The following is a 27,296-nucleotide window of genomic DNA, read 5'->3' as shown; positions in this document are numbered from 1 at the left end:
GACCGTAGGATCCTACGCAGTGCCGTAGGGGACCACACCGCCACTTCCCAGCAAATTAGGGACACTGTTGCTCCTGGGGTATTGGCGAGGACCATTCGCAACCGTCTCCATGAAGCTGGGCTACGGTCCCGCACACCGTTAGGCCGTCTTCTGCTCACACCCCAACATCGTGCAGCCCGCCTCCAGTGGTGTCGCGACAGGCGTGAATGGAGGGACGAATGGAGACGTGTCGTCTTCAGCGATGAGAGTCGCTTCTGCCTTGGTGCCAATGATGGTCGTATGCGTTTTTGGCGCCGTGCAGGTGAGCGCCACAAACAGGACTGCATACGACCGAGGCACACAGGGCCAACACCCGGCATCATGGTGTGGGGAGCGATCTCCTACACTGGCCGTACACCACTGGTGATCGTCGAGGGGACACTGAATAGTGCACGGTACATACCAACCGTCATCGAACCCATCGTTCTACCATTCCTAGACCGGCAAGGGAACTTGCTGTTCCAACAGGACAATGCACGTCCGCATGTATCCCGTGCCACCCAACATGCTCTAGAAGGTGTAAGTCAACTACCCTGGCCAGCAAGATATCCGGATCTGTCCCCCATTGAGCATGTTTGGGACTGGATGAAGTGTCATCTCACGTGGTCTGCACGTTCAGCACGAACGCTGGTCCAACTGAGGCGCCAGCTGGAAATGGCATGGCAAGCCGTTCCACAGGACTACATCCAGCATCTCTACGATCGTCTCCATAGGAGAATAGCAGCCTGCATTGCTGCGAAAGGTGGATATACACTGTACTAGTGCCGACATTGTGCATGCTCTGTTGCCTGTGTCTATGTGCCTGTGGTTCTGTAAGTACGATCATGTGATGTATCTGACCCCAGGAATGTGTCAATAAAGTTTCCCCTTCCTGGGACAATGAATTCACGGTGTTCTTATTTCAATTTCCAGGAGTGTATATGTGTATGAACATAATAGAGGGAAACAATCCACGTGGGAAAAACACATCTAAAAAGAAAGATGATGAGACTTACCAAACAAAAGCGCTGGCAGGTCGATAGACACACAAACATACACATAAAATCCCAGCCCTCGCAACCAACGGTCACCTCGTCAGGAAAGAGGGAAGGAGAGGGAAAGACGAAAGAATTCGGGTCCCAAGGGAAAGGGCAAGGAGCCACCCCAATTCCGGGAGCGGAAAGACCCACCCTAGGGGGAAAAAGGACAGGCACTCACCCGCACACACACACACACACACACACACACACACACACACATATCCATCCACACATACACACGCACAAGCAGACATTTGTAAAGGTTGCCTTTGTGTGTGTGTGTGTGTGTGTGTGTGTGTGTGTGTGCGCGCGTGTGTGTGTGTGTGCGCGCGCGTGTGTGTGTGCGCGCGTGACTGTATACCTGTCCCTTTTTCCTCCCAAGGTAAGTCTTTCCGCTTCCAGGATTGGAATGACTCCTTACCCTCTCCCTTAGAACCCACATCCTTTCGTCTTTCCCTCTCCTTCCCTATTTCGTGATGACACAAGCAGACATATACAGAGGCAAAGAGTTCAGGCAGAGATGTCAGTCGAGGCGGAAGTCCAGAGGCAAAGATGTTGTTGAATGACAGGTGAGGTATGAGTGGCGGCAACTTGAAATTAGAGGAGATTGAGGCCTGGTGGATAACGGGAAGAGAGGATATACTGAAGGGTAAGTTCCCATCTCCAGAGTTCGGATAGGTTGGTGTTAGTGGGAAGTATCCAGATAACCCGGACGGTGTAACACTGCGCCAAGATGTGCTGGCCGTGCACCAAGGCATGTTTAGCCACAGGGTGATCCTCATTACCAACAAAAACTGTTTGTCTGTGTCCATTCATGCGAATGGACAGTTTTTTGCTGGTCATTCCCACATAGAATGCGTCACAGTGTAGGCAGGTCAGTTGGTAGATTACGTGGGTGTTTTCACACGTGGCTCTGCCTTTGATCGTGTACACCTTCCGGGTTACAGGACTGGAGTAGGTGGTGGTGGGAGGGTGCATGGGACAGGTTTTACACTGGGGGCGGTTACAAGGGTAGGAACCAGAGGGTAGGGAAGGTGGTTTGGGGATTTCATAGGGATGAACTAAGAGGTTACGAAGGTTAGGTGGACGGCGGAAAGACACTCTTGGTGGAGTGGGGAGGATTTCATGAAGGATGGATCTCATTTCAGGGCAGGATTTGAGGAAGTCGTATCCCTGCTGGAGAGCCACATTCAGAGTCTGAACCAGTCCCGGAAAGTACCCTGTCACAAGTGGGGCACTTTTGTGGTTCTTCTGTGGGAGGTTCTGGGTTTGAGAGGATGAGGAAGTGGCTCTGGTTATTTGCTTCTGTACCAGGTCGGGAGGGTAGTTGCGGGATGCGAAAGCTGTTGTCAGGTTGTTGGTGTAATGGTTCAGGGATTCCGGACTGGAGCAGATTCGTTTGCCACGAAGACCTAGGCCGTAGGGAAGGGACCGTTTGATGTGGAATGGGTGGAAGCTGTCATAATGGAGGTACTGTTGCTTGTTGGTGGGTTTGATGTGGACGGATGTGTGAAGCTGGCCATTGGACAGGTGGAGGTCAACATCAAGGAAAGTGGCATGGGATTTGGAGTAGGACCAGGTGAATCTGATGGAACCAAAGGAGTTGAGGTTGGAGAGGAAATTCTGGAGTTCTTCTTCACTGTGAGTCCAGATCATCAAGATTTCATCAATAAATCTGTACCAAACTTTGGGTTGGCAGGCCTGGGTAACCAAGAAGGCTTCCTCTAAGCGACCCAAGAATAGGTTGGTGTACGAAGGGGCCCTCCTGGTACCCATGGCTGTTCCCTTTAATTGTTGGTATGTCTGGCCTTCAAAAGTGAAGAAGTTGTGGGTCTGGATGAAGCTGGCTAAGGTAATGAGGAAAGAGGTTTTAGGTAGGGTGGCAGGTGGTCGGCGTGAAAGGAAGTGCTCCATCGCAGCGAGGCCCTGGACGTGCGGGATATTTGTGTATAAGGAAGTGGCATCAATGGTTACAAGGATGGTTTCCGGGGGTAACAGATTGGGTAAGGATTCCAGGCATTTGAGAAATTGGTTGGTGTCTTTGATGAAGGATGGGAGACTGCATGTAATGGGTTGAAGGTGTTGATCTACGTAGGCAGAGATACATTCTGTGGGGGCTTGGTAACCAGCTACAATGGGGCGGCCGGGATGATTGGGTTTGTGAATTTTAGGAAGGAGATAGAAGGTAGTGGTGCGGGGTGTCGGTTGGGTCAGGAGGTTGATGGAGTCAGGTGAAAGGTTTTGTAGGGGGCCTAGGGTTCTGAGGATTCCTTGAAGCTCCACCTGGACATCAGGAATGGGATTACCTCGGCAAACTTTGTATGTGGTGGTGTCTGAAAGCTGACGCAGTCCCTCAGCCACATACTCCCGACGATAAAGACCACGGTCGTGGAAACCTTGTCTGCCGGAAGAACGACGATGGACCGGTCAGCCTTCAGATCATGGATAGCATGGGTTTCAGCAGTGGTGATGTTGGGAGTAGGATTAAGGTTTTTTAAGAAGGATTGAGAGGCAAGGCTGGAAGTCAGAAATTCCTGGAAGGTTTGGAGAGGGTGGTTTTGAGGAAGAGGAGGTGGGTCCCGCTGTGACGGAGGATGGAACTGTTCCAGGCAGGGTTCAATTTGGATAGTGTCTTGGGGAGTTGGATCATTAGGGGTAGGATTAGGATCATTTTTCTTCGTGGCAAAGTGATACTTCCAGCAGAGAGTACGAGTGTAGGACAGTAAATCTTTGACGAGGGCTGTTTGGTTGAATCTGGGAGTGGGGCTGAAGGTGAGGCCTTTGGATAGGACAGAGGTTTCGGATTGGGAGAGAGGTTTGGAGGAAAGGTTAACTACTGAATTAGGGTGTTGTGGTACCAGATTGTGTTGATTGGAATTTTGAGGTTTTGGAGGGAGTGGAGCTGGAAGTGGGAGATTGAGTAGATGGGAGAGACTGGGTTTGTGTGCAATGAGAGGAGGTTGAGGTTTGCTGGAAAGGTTGTGAAGGGTGAGTGAGTTGCCTTTCTGGAGGTGGGAAACCAGGAGATTGGATAGTTTTTTGAGGTGAAGGGTGGCATGCTGTTCTAATTTGCGGTTGGCCTGTAGGAGGATGCTCTGAACAGCCGGTTTGGATGTGGGAGAGGAAAGATTGAGGACTTTTATTAAGGATAGGAGTTGACGGGTGTGTTCATTGGCTGAGTTGATGTGTAGGTGAAGGATTAGGTGGGTGACGGCAATGGATTGTTCAGTTTGGAACTGGTATAGGGACTGATGGAAAGAAGGGTTGCAGCCAGAGATGGGAACTTTAAGTGTGAGGCCTTTGGGGGTAATGCCAAATGTCAGACAAGCCTGAGAAAATAAAATATGCGAACGTAATCTGGCTAGGGTGAAGGCATGTTTGTGGAGGGAATGTAAATAAAACTTAATGGGGTCATTGTGGGGGTGTTGTGAGGGTGACATGGTATTAGAAGGTGGAAAGTGTAACATGAGGTTGAAATGAAAATGAAAATAACTGGAGAAAGTAACTGGAGATCTGTTGTGAAAAAAGGCGAAAAAGTGTTGGTTAAAGCTGGGCTATGTTGATCCTGTGGTGAACATTGGTTGGTAGACAATGATGTGCACAAATGGGGTACACGATCAAAGGCAGAGCCACGTGTGAAAGCACCCACGTGATCTACCAACTGACCTGCCTACACTGTGACGCATTCTATGTGGGAATGACCAACAACAAACTGTCCATTCACATGAATGGACACAGGCAGACAGTGTTTGTTGGTAATGAGGATCACCCTGTGGCTAAACCTGCCTTGGTGCATGGCCAGCACATCTTGGCACAGTGTTACACCGTCCGGGTTATCTGGATAGTTCCCACTAACACCAACCTATCCGAACTCCGGAGATGGGAACTTGCCCTTCAATATATCCTCTCTTCCCGTTATCCACCAGGCCTCAATCTCCGCTAATTTCAAGTTGCCGCCACTCATACCTCACCTGTCATTCAACAACATCTTTGCCTCTGCACTTCCGCCTCGATTGACATCTCTGCCCAAACTCTTTGCCTCTGTATATGTCTGCTTGTGTCTGGATATGTGTGGATGGATATGTGTGTGTGTGCGAGTGTATACCCATCCTTTTTATCCCCCTAAGGTAAGTCTTTCCGCTCCCGGGATTGGAATGACTCCTTACCCTCTCCCTTAAAACCCAAATCCTTTCGTCTTACCCTCTCCTTCCCTCTTTCCTGATGAGGCAACCGTTGGTTGCGAAACCTAGAATTTTGTGTGTCTATCGACGTGCCAGCGCTTTCGTTTGGTAAGTCACATCATCTTTGTTTTTAAATATATTTTTTCCCAAGTGGAATATTTCCTTATATATATATATATATATATATATATATATATATATATATATATATATATATATATATATATATATACACATATATATATATATACATACCTAAAAACAAAGATGATGTGACTTACCAAATGAAAGTGCTGGCAGGTCGACAGACACACAAACGAACACAAACATACACACAAAATTCTAGCTTTCGCAACAAACTGTTGCCTCATCAGGAAAGAGGGAAGGAGAGGGAAAGACGAAAGGATGTGGGTTTTAAGGGAGAGGGTAAGGAGTCATTCCAATCCCGGGAGCGGAAAGACTTACCTTAGGGGGAAAAAAGGACGGGTATACACTCGCACACACACACATATCCATCAACACATATACAGACACAAGCAGACATATTTAAAGACAAAGAGTTTGGGCAGAGATGTCAGTCGAGGCAGAAGTGCAGAGGCAAAGATGTTGATGAATGACAGGTGAGGTATGAGTGGCGGAAATTTGAAATTAGCGGAGATTGAGGCCTGGTGGATAACGGGAAGAGAGGATATATTGAAGAGCAAGTTCCCATCTCCGGAGTTCGGATAGGCTGGTGTTAGTAGGAAGTATCCAGATAACCCGGACGGTGTAACACTGCGCCAAGATGTGCTGGTCTTGCACCAAGGCATGTTTAGCCACAGGGTGATCCTCATTACCAACAAACACTGTCTGTCTGTGTCCATTCATGCGAATGGACAGTTTGTTGCTGGTCATTCCCACATAGAATGCATCACAGTGTAGGCAGGTCAGTTGGTAGATCACGTGGGTGCTTTCACACGTGGCTCTGCCTTTGATTGTGTACACCTTCCGGGTTACAGGACTGGAGTAGGTGGTGGTGGGAGGGTGCATGGGACAGGTTTTACACTGGGGGCGGTTACAAGGGTAGGAGCCGGAGGATAGGGAAGGTGGTTTGGGGATTTCATAGGGATGAACTAAGAGGTTACGAAGGTTAGGTGGACGGCGGAAAGACACTCTTGATGGAGTGGGGAGGATTTCATGAAGGTTGGATCTCATTTCAGGGCAGGATTTGAGGAAGTCGTATCCCTGCTGGAGAGCCACATTCAGAATCTGATCCAGTCCCGGAAAGTATCCTGTCACAAGTGGGGCACTTTTGTGGCTCTTCTGTGAGAGATTCTGGGTTTGAGAGGATGAGGAAGTGGCTCTGGTTATTTGCTTCTGTACCAGGTCGGGAGGGTAGTTGCGGGATGCGAAAGCTGTTGTCAGGTTGTTGGTGTAATGCTTCAGGGATTCCGGACTGGAGCAGATTCGTTTGCCACGAAGACCTAGGCTGTAGGGAAGGGACCGTTTGATGTGGAATGGGTGGCAGCTGTCGTAATGGAGTACTGTTGCTTGTTGGTGGGTTTGATGTGGACGGACGTGTGAAGCTGGCCATTGGACAGGTGGAGGTCAACATCAAGGAAAGTGGCATGGGATTTGGAGTAGGACCAGGTGAATCTGATGGAACCAAAGGAGTTGAGGTTGGAGAGGAAATTCTGGAGTTCTTCTTAACTGTGAGTCCAGATCATGAAGATGTCATCAATAAATCTGTACCAAACTTTGGGTTGGCAGGCCTGGGTAACCAAGAAGGCTTACTCTAAGCGACCCATGAATAGGTTGGCATACGAGGGGGCCATCCTGGTACCCATGGCTGTTCCCTTTAATTGTTGGTATGTCTGGTTTTCAAAAGTGAAGAAGTTGTGGGTCAGGATGAAGCTGGCTAAGGTAATGAGGAAAGATGTTTTAGGTAGGGTGGCAGGTGATTGGCGTGAAAGGAAGTGCTCCATCGCAGCGAGGCCCTGGACATGCGGGATATTTGTGTATAAGGAAGTGGCATCAATGGTTACAAGGATGGTTTCTGGGGGTAACGGATTGCGTAAGGATTCCAGGTGTTCGAGAAAGTGGTTGGTGTCTTTGATGAAGGATGGGAGACTGCATGTAATGGGTTGAAGGTGTTGATCTACGTAGGCAGAGATACGTTCTGTGGGGGCTTGGTAACCAGCTACAATGGGGCTGCCGGGATGACTGGGTTTGTGAATTTTAGGAAGAAGGTAGAAGGTAGGGGTGCGGGGTGTCGGTGGGGTCAGGAGGTTGATGGAGTCAGGTGAAAGGTTTTGTAGGGGGCCTAAGGTTCTGAGGATTCCTTGAAGCTCTGCCTGGACATCCTTCGTGGAATGTTTCCTTCTATATATATATATATAGTGGGGCGTGGGGAAATTACCCACTTACTATATCCAAAAATTCATCTAATCAGTAGAAGGATTTTCCATTCAGAAATTCTTTTACTTTCCTTTTAAATGCTATATGGCTATCTGTCACACTTTTGATGCTATTAGGTTATTAAGTAAGTGACCAAATAGTTTTGTGGCAGCATAATTTACTCCCTTCTGAGCCAAAGTTACATTTAACCTTGAGTAGTGAAGATCATCCTTTCTACTAGTGTTGTAGCTATTTATACTGCTACTACTTTTGAATTTGTTTGGATTGTTATTAACAAATTTCATAAGTGAATATATATATTGTGAGGCTACAGTGAAGATCCCTAGCTTTTTAAATAAGTGTCTGCAGGATGATCTTGGATGAGCTCCAGCAATTATTCTGATAACAGGCTTTCGTGCAATGAATACTCTTTTACTCAGTGATGAGTTACTCCAGAATATGATGCCACACGAAAGCAGAGAATGAAAATAGGTGTGGTAAGCTCATTTACTGAGATGTATATCACCAAAATTTGCAATGATCCTAATAGCATAAGTAGCTGAACTCAAACGTTTCAGCAGATCTTCAGTGTGTTTTTTCCAGTTCAACCCCTCATCAATGCATACACCTAGAAATTTTGAATATCCTACCTTGGCTACCAATTTCTGATCGAAGTCCACATTTATTAATGGTGTCATTTCATTTACTGTGTGGAACTGTATATAATGTGTTTTGTCAAAGTTTAATGAGAACCCATTTGCAGAGAACCACTTAATGATATTCTGATAAACATCGTTTACAATTTCATCAGTTAATTCTCGTCTGTTGGGTGTGATAGCTTTACTTGTATCATTGGCAAAAAGTACCAGATTTGCATCTTTGTGAATATAGAATGGCAAGTCATTAATATATATTAAGAACAGCAGAGGACCCAAGACCGAACCTTGTGGCACCCCATTCTTGATTGTTCCCCAGTTTGAGAAATCATCAGTTTTTTGCATATTATGTGAACTGCTTATTTCAACTTTCTGCCCTCTTCCAGTTAGGTATGATTTAAACCATTTGAGCACTGTCCCATTTATACCACAGTACTTGAGCTTATCTAGGAGTATTCCATGATTTACACAATCAAAAGCCTTTGAGAGATCACAAAAAATCCCAACAGGAGACTTCTGGTTACTCAGAGCATTTAATATTTCATTAGTGAAAGTATATATAGCATTTTCAGTTGAAAAACTTTTTTGGAAACCAAACTGACATTTTGTTAAAACTTTATTTTTACAAAGGTGTGAAGCTACTGTACAATACATTACTTTTTCAAGAATTTTGAAAAAGGGAGTCAGAAGAGAGATTGGGCAGTAGTTGTTGACATCAGATGTATCCCCTTTTTCATGCAGTGGTTTAACAATGGCATACTTCAGTCTATCTGAAAAAATACACTGCTTCAGAGAGCTCTTACATGTGTGGCTAAGAATCCCACTAATCTCTTGGGAACAAGCTTTTATTATCCTGCTGGAAATGCCATCAATTCCATGTGAACTTTTATTGTTGAGAGAGTTTATTATCTTCCTAATTTCAGAAGGAGAGGTGGGTGGAATTTCAATTGTATCAAATTGTGTGGGTAAGGCCTCTTCCATTAACTCCCTTGCTTCTTCTAATGACCATTAAGATCCTATTTTCTCTACAACATTTAAAAAATGATTATTCAAAATGTTTTCAACTTCCAGCTTGTTGTTTGTCAAGTTTCCATTCGCTTTGATGGTAATGCCGTCATCCTGTACTCTTGGTTGCCCTATCTCCCTTGTAATAATATTCCAAATTGTTTTGATTTTGTTATCAGAGGTATTAATCTCAGACATGATGCACATGCCTCTGGACTTTTTAATAACCTTTCTTAATGTAGCACAGTAGTTTTTATAATATTTGGCTGTTTCTTGTTGTTAGATACAGTTCCCTCTTGTGGTTACGAGATATTTTGACTCCTTTCGTAAGCCAAGGTTTTTTGCATGGTTTCTTATAATTAGATTTAACTACTTTCTTGGGAAAACAGTTTTCAAATTCTCTTACTAGTGTATCATGAAATAAGTTATATTTTAAATTAGCATCCAGGTTCCTTGTACACCTCATCCCAGTCTAACTGCTGAAGATTTTCCCTGAAATTTCTAATTGTTGAGTCATTCATTGAACGCACAGCTTTGGAGGGTAGTTTTGAATTACTGAATGGAGCTATGTCATATACTGTAACTGGCTGAGCACCATCATCAGAAAGGCCATTCTCAACAGGACAAGGATGTATGTTTTTAAACTTACCTTGGTCTATAAAAGTGTTATCTATCAAAGTGCTGCTGTCCTTTACTACCCAAGTAGGAAAATTAATGACAGATGTCAAATTGAAAGAACCGAGCAAGACTTCCAGGTCATTCTTCCCATTACACTCTTTAAGTGAATCAACACTGAAGTCCCCACAAATAATAATTTGCTTTCCCCTATCTGGCAGATAGCACAACAAGGCATACAAGTTTTCCAGGAATAAATGAAAGTTTCCTGAAGGGGACCTATATACTGTATACAATTATAAAAGAGCCCTCCTTCAGTGTAAATTGACAGGCACATCCTTCTATATGTTGCTCTAGACAAAACTTTTTTGTATCTAAGCTTTTTACACAGTGATAAATTTTGACATATGGCAACTGCTCCTCTCACCCTATTCTCTCTACACATATGTGCAACTAGTTTATAACCACTGATATTTACCTTTTCCATATCAGACACAATGTGATGCTCAGACAGCCATAGTAAATCTATTACATTATCCGATTCAATGTCACCTAAAAAAACCAGGAGCTCATCTACTTTATTCTTCATCCCGGGATATTTTGGTGGAAAATGGTAACATAATTTTTTACTTTACTTTTGTGAGAATCTAGTTTTTTCTTTTATCCACCAATATTTTGGTTAAATATGGTAACATTATTATTTACTTTACTGTTGAGATAATCTTGTGAGTTCTGGACTTCTTGAGCACCTGCCTCCCTGAACTTCTCATTGGACACTGATATTAGTCTAAAAAAGAGGTACATCCATGAGTACTAGTGTCCCCCCTTATGGATTTCGCTAACAACCCTGACAGTTTACCCTTCCCTTTCCTATTGTGGTGTAGGCCATGGCTTGTGAAACCCCCCCTATCAATAGCCTTGACAGGAACCAATCCAATGTCTGACAGAGTGGCCCCCCTACGCAGCTGATCCAACTCCATATTTACCCTCCTGTCAGAGCGGTTCAACTGGGGCTGATCATGCTGCACGAAAGCAGGCACCAGCCTAACATTGGTATGGGTCATTGCAGAGGCTACTTTCACCAGGTCACACTCCATACTGTAGCCCTGATCCCTATCACTACTGTTTCCCACTCCACCCACTATCATCACATGATCCTGCTTTGAGAAACCCTTGCACAAGGAACCTATATCCTCTACCACCTGGCTAAGACACACACTTGGCTTGAAAAAGTTTGTGACCTGGTACCATCACCTAATTTTTCCTGCAAAATCTGGCCCACACCTCTTCTATGGCTGCTACCTAGCAACAGAACTTTCCTCTTACTTTCTAATTTTTTTTAAATAGTTGGTTTCCTAGTGAGATTCTGTTGCATATTAACTACCTCTACTGGAGCCTCTTACTTACTTAACTGTGGTAGCAAGGCAAATCTATTGGTTGTGCAAATTGGCTGAAGTTATTTTCCACAGTAGGAGATGAAACATTTTGCAGAGAAGTATGCTTTAGACCATAGCCTGAACCTCGAATACTGGATGTTGCAAAGGGAAAGCTTAAGAGTAGACAAGTGAAGAACTTCACCTTTGTGCAGAGGTTCCACGAAGTTTCTCCTCCTCCTTTCTGCTGGCAGGTGGTGCTGGGGAAGTCTTCACAGTGACAGCAGGTGCTGTCTGTGATGCTGCCCTCGGTGATGGTGCTGATGAGGCAACTGTAGCCTTCGCGGTGACAGTAGGTGCTGTCCTCGATGCCACCCTCGGCGACGGTGCTGCCATCGGTGGCCGTGGTTTGGTCGGGCAATTGTCCCGAATGACACCCATCTCGATGATGGAATTTTACCTGTCAACACAACCGCCACACATCCACTCACTACTAAGATATGTCTGAATATGCAGTCTGCATTTTGTTCTTGGAATAGGTGAAACACACACACGAGGCTGAACTGAAACTTTAGATGGTGACCATGGTCACTTGGTCATCTGGCTTCTGATGTGGATCTTCGACGCCTGATTTCTGACTTCCAATAAACTCTTCAAATTTCTCTGTTGAGGAAAAGTCTGGAACGGCCAAGTTGGGAGCTACTTATTAAAATAAATAGCATAACTGATACATTACAGTTACGAACATGGCATTAACTCGAAAGCTCAGAACTACTTAGGAGCTATACTACTTTTCTTTTTCAGCCCAAAACATTTATTCATTCATCTTCCTACACAGCTAACCGCTATATCGATATCAACTTTGCTTCATTTGAGAAGTCTTTAGATTTATTTTGATACGACTTTCAGGGGTTGGTCACTGCATTTGGTTCTTTAGTTATCCTGTACTTTTTAGAGGACCTGTTAGTTTGGTTTCGTTGTAACTTCACTATTATATGTCATGTGCCCATGTAATTTTCATACTGTGGTGATGGAACATAGGTCTCTCTATGCACTCTGTTTGAGCAAAGAATTTCGCAGTTTGGTAATAAAATAAGAGAAGTGTGCGACTGTTGTAACTGTGCATGAACTTGCTGAGATATTGATATAAATAAAAGTGGAATTTTCTGAGATTAGTGTAGTTGTTTCAACATAAATAAACAAAAGTAATTAAAAAATTATAAGCAATGATACATAATAAACTGCAAAAAAAATTTACTGAGCACCGAAACCTAAATACCAGACAACTTTGACATCTTGTGCCCGAGGTTCAGCGTAAAATGAACACGTTTTACAACAGAAAGATTTCTATTACCTGAAGATGGCAGCAAAGTCAGTTGAAACAGATTGTCTTAAATAAAGAAATATTTTATGCGATCGTGGCTGTTGAATGGTTTTTTAAACAATGGGAAAGAGCTCGAGTAAATAGAATAGATTAGAAACTGAATATATCTGAGGTTCTAGCTATACAATGAGTAATAAAGTTCCTGCATTTATTGTTTCTCCTGCATTCATCTACTATTCTTTCTGTTTGTGGGCGAGGAAATGTCATGCAATTTTCCACCCTTGCTGCCCCATGGCGTCGTGCACGAGAGGCCCATTTCCATACCCAACATTTGTTATTCTGTTTTTTTCTTCGTCAACGCCACTGTAAGTTCTTTGGTTAACGCTGTGATCGCAGCTTCGGAGGATGCTAAGTTCACCCATCCTGGATATGATGTGACGTCATTATGACGTATATACACTTTAGTCGATTAACACACCTATCGACTTTTACGAACGTTCGAGATTCTAAACTGTCGTCTGCTAGTGGTTTGTTATGACACGTGCGATTCTTATAACAGCTCAGTGTTGCAGCGTATATGTATTTCGCCAAAATAAAAGTAAAAGAGCTGAATATTAATAGAAATATTCCTGACCGTGGCCTTGAAAACACCACGGACAACACGTTTCGTTAAAAAGTGAAGTCTTCTTATGTCCCGACCAGATTAGATTGTGTGATTGTTGTATTGAACGTTTACGCGGAAAATAATATTTATTTATTATCAATATTTTAGTATGGTTTCATACAATTGGTCTTGTCAGTACATATTAGATTGTAGCAGCATACTCTTGCTGACTTTTTTTCCTTAATTTATATAGCTGAAAGAGAACTCGTGCAAGTTTGTTAGGTAAGTAATTTATATGTCCATCCCAAGATAGTCTTTTATCAACCATAATTCCAAGTAATTTTACACTCGGACCGCAGAGACAGGTACCTTAGTGTCCAGTAATGACTGGTGTGTAGAATGACTGAATTTCGAACTTAAAAAGAAAAATATGAGGAATTGTTGAAGAAAAATCGTCGACCGGAGATGAAATACGAGGGGAAGTGGATTTCTCAATATAATCTTAACCAAAGGTTAGTGTCTTGACGCATCTACAGATTTTGGCTGCTGAGTGCTTCTTCTCACCGAGTACGAACAACCGACGCACTTCAGTTGGGTCAGAAGTACAATTTCTGCTGGAGATTCACAATAACCACGCAATTGCCCGTCGTCATCGATGCTGCACTCTTTCAGCTTTTCTCTCATTAGTCTCTCGAATGCTGAACACATAATTAGAGACGAGCAAACGAAAAACAACGCACAGGACACAAACACAGTACAATACACGATTTAAAATCAAGGAACGCAAAACACATCTAAACGAATGGCGCAGAGCACAGCGCTACCCTGTCACAACCTCTCGAAAGTTCACAAAAGTGGAATAATCGATATACGGTTTCTATCGTTTTCGATGTAGCGTGTATACGTCATAATGACGTCACGTCGTATCCAAGTCCGGTGAACTTAGCATCCTCCCGCAGCTTCGACCATAGATACTAGTAGACTGGCCTTGCTGTGCAGAAGCTATAGAGCTCTAGTGTGGCTCCAACATAAACCACGTGACTGTTGGCAAAATGGGGCGGGATTTCAAATCAGCTGTCTGCCATCCTATGTTTGTATCGTATTTTACCCACATTTCTCAATTGACTGCCAAACGCTTCCAACAAAAATTACTTTTTTATTTGCGAAAAATTATGTCAGAACTACATTTGACCTGGATTTGTTCACAGTACGATTTATAAAATCTAACAAATACATCGAACGCCCGTCTGGTGGGCAGCGGGACGAAATTACTATAAACTATCAATTAAAGTAAAATGTTGTTAAAATTCTTTTAAACAGTAAGAGTGGGCTCGTGTCAAAACTTTAAACATTGGATTCGCAGCATTTTGAGCTCTAGTCACTTATAAAAGAAAATTGGATATGGGAATTATGTCAACTATAGGTACCAAAATTGTCGACTTTAGGAGCAGGTCCATTTTAGAGTATCAATTTTAGGTGCACTTCAAAGGTTCAGTTCCCACTACTTTTACAAAAGTTTAAACTATCATTTTGAAAAAAAATGATATTTTAGATGAAAGGTGAGACTTTGAAGTTTCAGAAAATAATTTTCGAGCCCACATTTGTTTAATAGTATTAGAAGGCAGAAAAAAAAATCTCTTCATGTGTCGACTATAGGTGCTCTTGAAAAAAAAAAATGAAGTCCCATGCTTCTTTACATAGCGTAGGGGAACGATGCGGGAGACCCGCACCGCCTTACTAGGCAAGGTCCTAATGCAGGTGGTTTGCCGTTGCCTTCCTCCGACCGTAATGGGGGTGAATGATGAAGATGAAAACAACACCCAGTCATCTCGAGGCAGGAAAAATCCCTGACCCCGCCGGGAATCGAACCCGGGACCCCGTGCTCGGGAAGCGAGAACGCTACCGCGAGACCACGAGGGCGGACATAGGTGTTCTTACCTTATTATAATCTCACTTGAAATACAAAAGGGCGTGTATGTGCAGAGGGCTTAAAGTTTTTCCGTTTCAGGGCCTGTATCCAAAGCTGCCTTCGGTTTTCATCCTTAGGGAACCTATGAGTGGAAACGAGAAACAGTTATACTTACTTCTGTAACCGAATTATCACAGATACTTTCCAAAATGTAATATGAGTCTGACTTCAAAGGCATCACTTTCAACACTTTAATTTACATGATACTCTATTTCAAGCGTAAAAAACATATAAAAGTCACTTCAGTAGATTTCAATAAACGCATCTCCACTATCACAGAAATACTTACAAGTGAAATGTAATGCCATTTCCCCGGACAAAACGCTGAGTACAGCTATAAGCGCAACACGAAACAACCATGTTTTGCCAACATTCACGTGACTTTAGCCCAGAGATGTTGGAGCCACGAAAATGACGTCAGGGCCAGTCTATTATATTTATGGTCGAAGATCGCAGTGGCACCGATATCGCTGGGTTCTGGGGACCACCAACAACGGCTGTCAGGCGGCAGAATTTTTCAAATCGGCTGAAGACGGCCGAATTTTTGAAATTAGTACACCAGTATATGCGCGGTCACATTGTAGCCCAGCTCATCGCCCGAACGTAGCAGATTACGGATGACAATCGGGCTGAGCATCTAGGAGGGATAAATACATCGGTGTGCACAAGCAGACGGTCTCATTAATGTCCTCATACACCTCGTACTTCCAAGAGGCCCACGGCATAAATGCCACAGGAAAAGAAATGGAGTTGACAGCATATTGCCGAAAGACTCAAACGTCCACCTGCAAACGCGGGATAGAGGATATAAACATCAGATGCTTTCACCAGGAGGTGGGAACGGACTAAATAAACACAGGCTTTGCATTACTTTTTAACGAAAAGAACCAGCACAATAAATTTCTTTGAAAGTAAACGCACGAATATAAAGCTATAATGCTGATTAAATTGAAGTTATATGAAGAACCTGATCATTATTGTTGTTTACGTTCGTAACATGTAGTTGTAATTATATGACTGATGTATCTTCATTATTTTAAGGGTTTTCAAGTAAAAAGTCAATAAATAATAATCGTATTCCCGCGATCGACAACTCCTCTCAAACAAATTACACACACCAAAAAAAGTTTTGCATCACCTCGGTTCCGAGACTTCCGGAACCGGTACAGAAAATTGGAATAGAGATCAACATAAACATCATTTCCGCCCTTTTTATTGCTCATGAAAACCATACACTGCATGTTGTACCACCATAAAGCGAGACCTTCAGAGGTGGCGGTCCAGATTGCTATACACACCAGTACCTCTAATACCCAGTAGCACGTCCTCTTGCATTGATGCATGCCTGTATTAGTCGTGGCATACTATCCACAAGTTCATCGAGGCACTATTGGTCCAGATTGCCCCACCCCTCAACGGCGATTCGGCGTAGATCCCTTAGAGTGGTTGGTGTATCACGTCGTTCACAAACAGCCCTTTTCAATCTATCCCAGGCATGGTCGATAGGGTTCATGTCTGGAGAACATACTGGCCACTCTAGTCGAGCGATGTCGTTACCCTGAAGGAAGTTATTCACAAGATATGCACGATGGAGGCGCAAATTGCCGTCCATCAAGACGAATGCCTTGCCACTATCCTGACGATGTGGTTGCATTATTGGTCGGACGATGGTATTCACGTATCGTACAGCCGTTACGGCGTCTTCCATGACCACCCACCATCGGCGTACGTCGCCCTCTCCCCCCCCCCCCCCCCCCCAATATTGCCACTCCAAAACATCAGGGAACCTACACTTTGCTGCACAAGCTGGACAGTGTGTCTAAAGCATTCAGCCTGACCGGGTTGCCTCCAAACACGTCTCCGACGATTGTCTGGTTGAAGGTATATGCGACACTCATCAGTGAAGAGAACGTGATGCCAGTCTTGAGCGGTCCATTCGGCATGTTGGTGGGCCCATCTGTATCGCGCTGCATGGTGTCGTGGTTGCCATGGACGTCGGGAGCGAAGTCGCACATCATGCAGCCTACTACGCATAGTTTGAGTCGGAACACGACGTCATGTGGGCTGCACGAATGGCATTATTCAACATGGTGGTGTTGCTGTCAGGGTTTCTCCGAGCCATAATCCGTAGCCAGCGGTCATCCACTGCAGCTGAAGCCCTTGGGCGGCCTGGGCGGGGCATGTCATCGACAGTTCCTGTCTCTCTGTATCTCCTCCATGTACGAACAACATCGGTTTGGTTCACTCCGAGACGCCTGGACACTTCCCTTGTTGAGAGCCCTTCCTGGCTTAAAGTAACAATGAGGACGCGATCGACCCGCGGTATTGACCGTCTAGGCATGGTTGAACTACAGACAACACGAGTCGTGTACCTCCTTCCTGTTCGAATGATGTAAATCTTTCCAACTGCTAATAACCTGTGTGAAAATCTATCCTTTCTTCAAGCTATATTGCTCGTCGGTAATTAGCGTTCTGCTTTTAAATTTTCTCCTCAGCTGTAGTGAAAAGCCAGCGAAAAGTTTCAGGGAATATACGGGGTGTGATCAAAGAGCAAGAGGAATTTTTTAATTTCGCGGGCTTTATACATCCAATTTTCAACCTTTTTAATTTTGTTGGTTCGCATGTTCCTAATGTATGTTTGCATTTTCAGCTGTTCTGAATATTTAGTTTATTGTTGACAGACGAAAATGTTACAAGTGTTTTCAAGTTCTCAGCGAAATTTTACTTTTGAAAAAGATGAATCAAAGAATTTGCATTACATTTTGCTTGAAAAATGGAATAAAGTGCAGCATCGCATTCAAAATGTTGACTGTGGATTTTGGCGAATCTACTGTGGGTTAAACAAGAGTTTACGAGTGGTATAAAAGTTTCAAAGAGGGTCGAGAAGACGAAGACAACGACCCCCATGGATTCCCTAACACGGAAGAAGAAAATGTTCTGGAAAATCGCCGAATCAGCATCAGAGAGGTTGCTGATGATACCGGCATGTTCTTTGGCTCGTGCCAAGCAATTTTGTCGGATGTTTTGGACATGAATCGTGTAGCTACAAAGATTGTCCGGTAAGTGTTGAATTTCGACGAAAAACGAAGCCCGCAGAATTGCTGAATGAAGTCTAAAACGGACCAGAACTTCTGAATAAGATTCTAAAAGGTGGCCCAATCATCCGATTGGAAACTGTCTTAAGTGCAAAGACCGAAAAAAAATTCTACAAGTTCTATCACTATGAATGTTCTTGTCACGGTTTTGTTCGATTACAACTGAATAGTGCATCATGGGTTCCTCCTTACGGTCGTACGTTCTATAGGGAATACTACCTGAAGTTATGCGGCGTTTGCGTGAAGTTATCCGAAGAAAGCGACCAGAATTTTAGCAAAAACACTTGTGGAAGTTGTATCACGATAATGCTCCACGCTCACACCTCAGCGCTTGTTCGTGATTTTTTTGTAAAAAACAAAACCGTTATGTTGCCTCAGCTGCCGTATTCGCCGGACATGGCCCCCTGCGACTCGAACTCGGGACCTTTGCCTTTCCCGGGCAAGTGCTATACCAACTGAGCTACCCGAGCAGCTTTACTTCTGCCAGTACCTCGTCTCCTACCTTCCAAACTTTACGGAAGCTCTCCTGCGAATCTTGCATAACATTTTGTTTGACGGCTCTCCATGCAAACAATGGGTTGGCTGCCACTTCGCTACGGATATTTTGTTTCACTTGCTTCTGAGAAGTCGGTTTTTTGACATACACTATAGATTCGACATATCCCCATCAGGAAAATATCCACTGGACTACAAGGGTGCCGATTTATGTCATCCTTCTTGGGGATCAATTTGCCAACAAAAATTTCACAAAACCTGCTGTGTAGATGCATTGCACGTGTGTGTTGCGGCTCCGTCTTGCTGTAGCCATGTTCTTTGGTTATAACCATGAAAGTTTTGCAATTCACACACCAAAATGTCATTAATATCGTCACGTAACGTTCCGTATTCACTGTCACTGCGTGGCCGCTCTCGTCCTCGAAAACGTACAGGCCAATTACTCTTCCAGCCGACATTGCAGCCCTTACAGCAACTTTTGGCGAATAAAAGGGTTTCTCACGTTTCTGTTCAGGATTCTTTGACCTCCAGTACCGGCGGGTCTGCTTATTGGCGAGACCGTTCAAGTGAAAATGAACGTCGCCAGAAAGCAAGATGTTAAATGAAGGCACTCAGTCACATCCTTGCAACGAACTGCAGCCAATGTGTGGCATCCTGAGGCTGTAATTCTTGCACCAATTGGATTTTGTAATGATGCAGTTTAAGGTCTTTTTGCAGGATTCGGTGCAGTGGTGATCTGTGCACGTTCAAAGAACTTGCACGCATACCAAGGAGAGGACCGTCACACTCCACAGATTCGCCCGTTCTTGATGACCTTGTCAACCAGATTTCGGTTTCGTCAACACTGAATCGGTCTCCTCAAACGTTTTGATGCATTTCCAAATAAGGGGAAGACTTGGAGCATCATTTACATTATGCAATCCACGATCACTGCAAATCTTCCTCCGTGCTACAGTCGACGAATCACCGTTTTCTTAAAATTCTTACGCACAGAACGCAAGGCCCGCTCCCGGGAAGCGCTCCATAGCGACTGAATTCCTAAGGGCCAAGCAAGCGACGACCGTACCCCCACCCCTTTTTCTCCGCGATTTGTTCCGTATGCGCAGTTAGCTCATCAAATACAAACTTTCCTTAGAGTCACACAGTATTTTGAAAACGATGTTTAAGTAGGCTGTTTAGGTTTTTATATTGGTAACGCCACGTAGCGAGCGCTCTGTATGAAAATCACTGCCTGCGCCGTGTGCAGTCTGTGGCTGGTTTGCATTGTTGTTGGCTATTGTAGTGTTGAGCAGTTGGCTGTTAACAGCGCGTAGCGTTGCACAGTTGGAGGTGAGCCGCCAGCAGTGGTGGATATGGCGAGTGAGATGACTGGATATCATGAACTGATATATATATATATATATATATATATATATATATATATTATTATTATTGGTGTTTTGCCCTTAAAGAGCGCATTTGGACTAAACTATATGGCCAGTTCCTTTTGCTGCCTTCCTTGCTGCCCAAACTTCCCTCATTCGCTCGCTGTGTTTCTGTTTCCGGTCCTCTGTCCATGCTTCTTGTCGGCTTCGTGTCTTCGGCTTCATCTTGATTGCCTTTTTGGTTGCCCATATTTCTTTCATCTTCTGGCTGTGATCTTGCTTTCGTTCTTCGGTCCATTTTATGCCTGTTCGTTTGTCGCATTGTATCTCATGTAGTTTACTTTTCTTAATGATGTTTCTGAACTTTATTCTGTCGTTTATTGTGTCTGCTGTTATGTTGAGTTGGTTCAGGTCGTTTTCTACCTCTGCCACCCATTTGTTGTTTCTAGTGGTTACCCAGTCAAAGATCTGTTTGGTCAGCCTGTGTGATGGCATTCTGTATAGGTGTCCATAGAATTGTAGTCTGCGTTTTCTAATCTTTTCTGTGATTGTCTCCGTATGTTTGTACAGTTCCTCTGTAGGTTTCTTGATCCATATTCCATTGTTGTTAGTTGCGCCAAATATTTTCCTAAGTATTTTCCTTTCTACTTTTTCTAATTGTCTGATACGTGTATGCCCTCGGATTAGTGTGGTCGCTGCTGCATATAGTGCCTCGGGGAGCACCACCGTGTCGTAATGGCGTAATTTGGCTTTTTGTGAGATAGACTTCTTATTGTAATGATTCCACACTACTTTGTATGCCTTGTCTAGTTTAGTCTTTCTTTCTTCATTTGAGTCTCTGTTATGTCCACTCATTTGTAGTGTTTCACCGAGGTATTTGAAGTTTGCAGTTTTGTAAATCGTGCCATACTTTGTGTTGAGAGATGAGAGTTTCTTTGTGCTCATAAACTGTGTCTTTTCGTAAGAGATCTGTAGTCCAGTTTTGGAAGCGATTTCGTGCAGTTTTTCAATAGCGTCTTTTGTTTCCTTTATACCTTTCGTGACAATCGCCAAATCATCTGCAAAAGCCAGGCATTTAATCTGTAGGTTTCCTAAGGTTATCCCCTGTTGTGATGTTTCCCATTCTTTTATGACCTTATCTAACACCAGATTGAAAAGGAGAGGTGAGAGGCCATCGCCTTGTCGGACACCTGTGCGAATTTCGAAGGGCTCTGATAGTTCCCCACAGAACTTTACTTTGGAGGTCGTGTTGGTTAAAGTTTGCTCTATGATAGCTCGTGTTTTGTTGTCTACTTTGTATTCTGCTAGAATTTTGAAGAGAGTTTTCCGGTCGATAGAGTCGTACGCCTTTTTGAAGTCAACAAAGGTAATGATCAGGTTCTGTTTGTGTTGTAAAATCATTTTCAGGTTCCAAATTTGTTCCGCACAAGACCGCCCTTTACGGAAGCCTGCTTGGTATTCCCCAATCAAGTGGTCGGTTTGGCATTCTAGTCTGTTCAGTAAAGCTTTAGAGAGGATCTTGTATGTGACCGGTAGTAGGGATATTCCTCTGTAGTTGTTCGGGTTAGTCTTGTCACCTTTTTTGTGTAGTGGGTGTATCAGGGCAGTTTTCCAGTCGTCAGGAATTTTCATGGTTTTCCAGATGTCTTCCAAGATCCTGTGGATGTCTTTGGTGAGTTCTGGGTCTTGTAACTTCCAGATTTCCGCGATGATGCCATCTTCTCCTGGTGCTCTACGATTCTTGAGTGACTTTATTATTTCTTTAACTTCTTCTAGAGTTGGAGGTTCACTATCTGGATTGTATGTGCTCGTTTCTGTCATCATTTCTTCCATGGGGGGGTCCGTGTTGAGCAGTTTTTCAAAATACTTTGCCAGAATGTCACAATTGTTTTTGGTATTGGTTTCTAGGGTTCCATCCGGTCTTCTGAAGCACAAGTTGGGTGGTTGATATCCAGTCATATTTTCTCTGAACGTTCTGTAGAAGTTTCTTGTATTGTTCTTCATGAAGTCCGATTCGGTCTCTGTCAGTCGCCGTTTGTCATACTGTCGTTTTTCACTGCGAATGATTTTGCTTGATTGCTTCTGTGTTTTCAAGAAGTTCATCCAATTCTCTTGGGATTTATGGCAACTAAATTTTTTCCATGCACTGATTCGTTGGTCAATAGCTTGGTCACATGTGTGGTTCCACCAACGGTGTTTCCGTGTTCGTGGTGCTTGTGCTAGTTTCATGGCCTCTCGGATTCTTCGTGAAAGTTGTGTCCAGTCTGTCGTTTTCTCCATTTTAATTTTGTGTAATATTTGTGTCTGGTTTAAAGTAACGTATTCTGGATCTGGTCTAACAATTTTGTTCTTCTGGAGCTTTTTCTTGGGCAAAAGACGAATCCTGATCTGTAGTAGGTGGTGGTCTGAGTCGAAGTAGCCTTTACGGGTGTCTATGTTCAAAATTTCTTTTTGTGAGTCTTTCTGCACTATTACGTGGTCGATTTGTAGTTCTTGCTTTCCGCTGGGGAATTTCCATGTGGTAAGTTTTCGTGTTGGTTTCTTGAATTTTGTTGACATAATGGCGAGGTCGTGGCTTTTGCAAAAGTCTATCAGATGTTTTCCGTTTTTGTTGGTGTCCTTGTGTGGAGTATGTTTTCCTGTGATATGTCTGTATATCTTTTCTTTTCCGAGTTTGGCGTTGAAGTCTCCCAGTATTATTTTGACTCTATGTGCAGGAATTTTTCTGATAGTTTCTTCCATTGTCGTCCAGAAGTCATCAATTTCGTCCGGGTTTTTCCTGTTGTAGTCATTAGTTGGTGCATGTGCGCTGATTATTGTGTAGGATTTATTGGCTGATTTCACTGTGATGGTGCTGATTCTTTCGTTTGGTGACGAAAAGTCGATTATGCTGTCCGTGATGGACCTGTGTACTGCAAATCCTGTGCCAAAAAGCCTTAGGTTTTTCAGTTGCCTCGATGGTTTTCCTTTGTATATTCTGAAATTCTCCGTGTTGAAATGGTCTTCGTCTGTGAATCGTGTTTCTTGCAGTGCACATATTTTGATTTGCCTTTACAAATGTCTGCTTGTGTCTTGTATGTATGGATGGATATGTGTGTGTGTGCGAGTGTATACCTGCCCTTTTTTCCCCCTAAGGTAAGTCTTTCCGCTCCCGGGATTGGAATGACTCCTTACCCTCTCCCTTAAAACCCATATCCTTTTGTCTTTCCTTCTCCTTCCCTCTTTCCTGACGAGGCAACCGTTGGTTGCGAAAGCTAGATTTTGTGTGTATGTTTGTGTTTGTTTGTGTGTCTATCGACCTGCCAGCGCTTTTGTTTGGTAAGTCTCATCATCTTTCTTTTTAAATATATTTTTCCCACGTGGAATGTTTCCCTCCATTATATTCATATATATATATATATATATATATATATATATATCCACCACTGCTTGCGGCTCACCTCCAACTGTGCAAAAGTCATAATTATATATATATATATATATATATATAATGACTTTTGAACACTATTAAGGTAAATACATTGTTTGTTCTCTATCAAAATCTTTCATTTGCTAACTATGCCAATCAGTAGTTAGTGCCTTCAGTAGTTTGAATCTTTTATTTAACTGGCAGTAGTGGCGCTCGCAGTATTGCAGTAGCTTGAGTAACGAAGATTTTTGTGAGGTAAGCGATTTGTGAAAGGTATAGGTTAATGTCAGTCAGGGCCATTCTTTTGTAGGGATTATTAAAAGTCAGATTCCGTTGCGCTAAAAATATTGTGTCAGTTTAAGCACAGCCATGTATAATTTTTCTAAGGGGACGTTTCAATGATAATAGGTCTATGGCGATGCAGCAGCTGAAAAACCCCATCGGAAAAATGTATCTTCATTTTGTGAATTGGAATAGGAAATGTAGCTACTTGATACACAATAAAATTCTTTCCTTCAGAAATAAAATAGACTCATACATACCTACTTCTTTATTGTAATAGCTTGGATATATTTTCCGCAGTGTTTAGTCGCTTACTAGTTACTTAGTACAATTTGTAAAGCCTGAAAATTAGGTAAAATTACTAATCAGTAATCAAATACAAATTACACATTTCATACTAAAATTTAAGATTTCGTTGTACTGCAAACTGTTAGGTCAAGAGTGCATATGTGCACATGCCGCATTGCTCACATTCTTCACAAAATTTGCTTCCATATACACCGAAGAGCCAAAGACACTGGTTCAACTGCTTAATATCGTGTAGAGCCCCATGAGCACGCAGAAATGCCGCAACACGACGTGGCATAGACTCGACTAACGTCTGAAGTAGTGCTGGGGGGGTGGGGGGACGAGGGGGGGGGGGGGGAGTGAACTGACACCATGAGCCCATAAATCTGTAAGAGGGCCGTCCATAAATCTGTAAGAGGGCGAGTGGGTGGAGATCTCTTCTGAACAGCACGTCGCAAGGCATCCCAAATATGCTCAATAATGTTCATGACTGGGGAGTTTGGTGGCTAGCGGAAGTGTTTAAACTTAGAAGAGTGTTTCTGGAGCAATTCTGAATGTGTGGTGTGTCGCATTGTCCTGCTGGAATTGCCCGAAGTCCGTCGGAATGCACAATGGACTTGAATGGATGCAGTTTATCAGACAGGATGGTTACGTACGTGTCACCTATCAAGTCGTATCAGGGGTCCCATATCGCTCCAACTGCACCCCCCCCCCCCTCCCCGAAAGCCGGCCGCAGTGGCCGTACGGTTCTAGGCGCTGCAGTCCGGGACTGCTACGGTCGCACGTTCGAATCCTGAATCCTGCCTCGGGCATGGATGTGTATGATGTCCTTAGGTTAGTTAGGTTTAAGTAGTTCTAAGTTCTAGGGGACTGATGACCTAAGATGTTAAGTCCCATAGTGCTCAGAGCCATTTGCAAACCCCCACATCATTACAGAGCCTCCACCAGCTTGGGCAGTCCCCTGCTGACATGGATTTATGGGGTGTCTCCATACCCATACACGTCCATCCGCTCGATACAATTTGATACGAGACTCGTTCGACCAGGCAACATGTTTCAAGTCATCAACAATCCAATGTCAGTGTTGACGGCCCCAGGTGAGGCGTAAAACTTTGTGTTTTGCAGTCATCAAGGGTATCCCACATCGATGACGTTTCGTTGAATGGCTCGTACGCTGACACTTGTTGATCAACCAGCATTGAAATCTTGCAACAATTTGCGGAAGGGTTGCACTTCTGTCACGTTGAACGATTCTGTTCAGTCGTCGTTGGTCCCGCCGTTCCTGCAGGATCTTTTTCCGGCAATGCAGATTTGATGTTTTACCGGACTCTTGATGCTCACGGTACACTCGTGGAATGGTCGTACGGGAAAAATCCCAATTTCTTCGCTACCTCGGGGGTGCTGTGCCCCATCGCTCGTGTGCGGACTATAACACCACGTCCAAACTCACTCACATCTTGACAACCTGCCCTTGTAGCAGCAGTAACCGATCTAACAACTGCGACAGTGAAATGGCTGGGTCTATACCCATGATGTGTTTGAAGAGCCAGCGTCCTTGAAAACGCTCTGTCTTACGAATTGGTACTTAGTGGTGCGGATTCGGGGGTTATACGGTAATGGTTAGGGGTTGTTTCTCCCCTGGGTAGATGATGTTAGTGGAGGCAGCGGCGATGATGATGTTAGTGGAGGCGGCGGTGAGAATGATGTAAGTGTATGTTTGCGTATGGGTTCATATGACTAACGCCTGAATTGGCGATGGATTGTGGTGATTGGTGCTCTCTGGTCTGGGTTTTCGTCCCTTCCCAGAGAGTTGATGAGTTGGTGTGGTGATGCGTTAGATGATTCGTAGAATTTTAATGATTTTTGTTTAATGATATGATAGAATGAGAGCTGTCCTAACATTGCTCTGATCTCCTCATTGCTCGAGAACCACGGAGCGTCTGCAACGATACGGAAGGCTTTGTTTTGGATGATTTCCAACTGTTTGAGATTGGTGTCTGCTGCCATACTCCACGCTTCTGAACCGTAGAGCATGGCTGGGAGGATGATCGTTTTCCAAATTTTGAGTTTGGCAGGTACTGTTAGTCCCCTGCCTTTAAGGAGTGGGTATAGCTGAAAGAGCCGGGCAGAGCCCTTGTTCCTGGCCTCTTTGATGTGGTGCATAAATGTCAGATTCTTATCCAGTTTTAGCCCGAGGTAGGTAACTACTTCTTTCCAGGGTAGTACCTGGTCGTCGTGTGTGATGTTCAGTATGGGGCGTTTGATTTTGTGGCTGAATAATATAGTCTGGCATTTGTCTGCGTTGATTTTTATTTTCCACAGATTGCACCACTTTGTCACTTTGTCTAGGTGTCGTTGTAGGCGGTAGGCTAGATAGTTGATGTTCCTGCCACTGTGGTAGACACTTGTTGTCTTATATAGGCGTTGCTGACCGCAGTGCCATCTTCTGCCTGTTTACATATCTCAGTATGTGAATACGCATGCCTATACCAGTTTCTTTGGCGCTTCAGTGTAGCTGCAGTCCCGTTGGGAGAAGTGGTTTAAGTGATGCTCCTTTATACCTCCTTTGATTTTGGTTTCACTTCGAGGGCCGTAAAGCGGAAGCTCGGGATGTTAGAGCAGGGGGTAGGTAATACCCTTTCCTTTTAAACATATTTCTTACTCTTTCTTAGGGCACAAGACTAGTTAAACCAAATGCAGTAGTCCTATATACTGTGAAAATACTTATTTGTATAACGTTCTACTTTTAGGAAGTTTGGTTTTCACAAATACTTAATTAAATGAGAAATATTATTGGACGCATTTAGTTTCTCGATTAAAAACCGGGACAGTTATTTGTCCCGATGAATTTTCTCGGGACACCAGGACATTTATTTGAAAACGGGGATTGTCCCGGCAAAATCGAGACGTCTAGTCAGCCTACTCCGGTGTTAACGAAGTTTAAAAAGCACAGTAACAACAGGTATAATTGTCCTGATCGCTACTGAATGCGGGTAACTTGATGTAATGGCTGTTTCATACAGGTTTACCAACTCTGCTCTCATCAAACTAAAGGTTTCTCTGAAGAGGAATATTGTGTTCATAGCATTCTTGCTGAAACTAAATTTGTGGACTCCCTGGTTGATAGCCTATCAGATGACCAACTTATACAATCTGAAGTTACAGCTGCCAGAGCACAGGTTCAGCAAGAAGCCAGGAAATA

General features: G+C 43.8%; 1 protein-coding gene across 5 annotated transcripts in view; it reads right to left on the bottom strand.

The window, feature by feature from the left end:
* Window positions 1-27,296, bottom strand: part of LOC126101586 (histone acetyltransferase KAT6A-like) — a 295,397-nt gene that overhangs the window by 85,626 nt on the left and 182,475 nt on the right. For all 5 annotated transcript variants that reach the window (XM_049912240.1, XM_049912244.1, XM_049912242.1 and 2 more), the window contains one exon: window positions 11,470-11,724. In XM_049912240.1, the coding sequence (XP_049768197.1) occupies window positions 11,470-11,705 (236 nt within the window). In that variant the 5' untranslated portion in view covers window positions 11,706-11,724. The remainder of the gene's footprint in view (window positions 1-11,469; window positions 11,725-27,296) is intronic.

The sequence above is a fragment of the Schistocerca cancellata genome, chromosome 9 (genome assembly GCF_023864275.1).
Source record: "Schistocerca cancellata isolate TAMUIC-IGC-003103 chromosome 9, iqSchCanc2.1, whole genome shotgun sequence".
NCBI classification, from domain to species: Eukaryota; Metazoa; Arthropoda; class Insecta; order Orthoptera; family Acrididae; genus Schistocerca; species Schistocerca cancellata.
The sequence above is the reverse complement of the archived record's forward strand: the minus strand, read 5'-3'. Positions and strand labels throughout refer to the sequence as shown.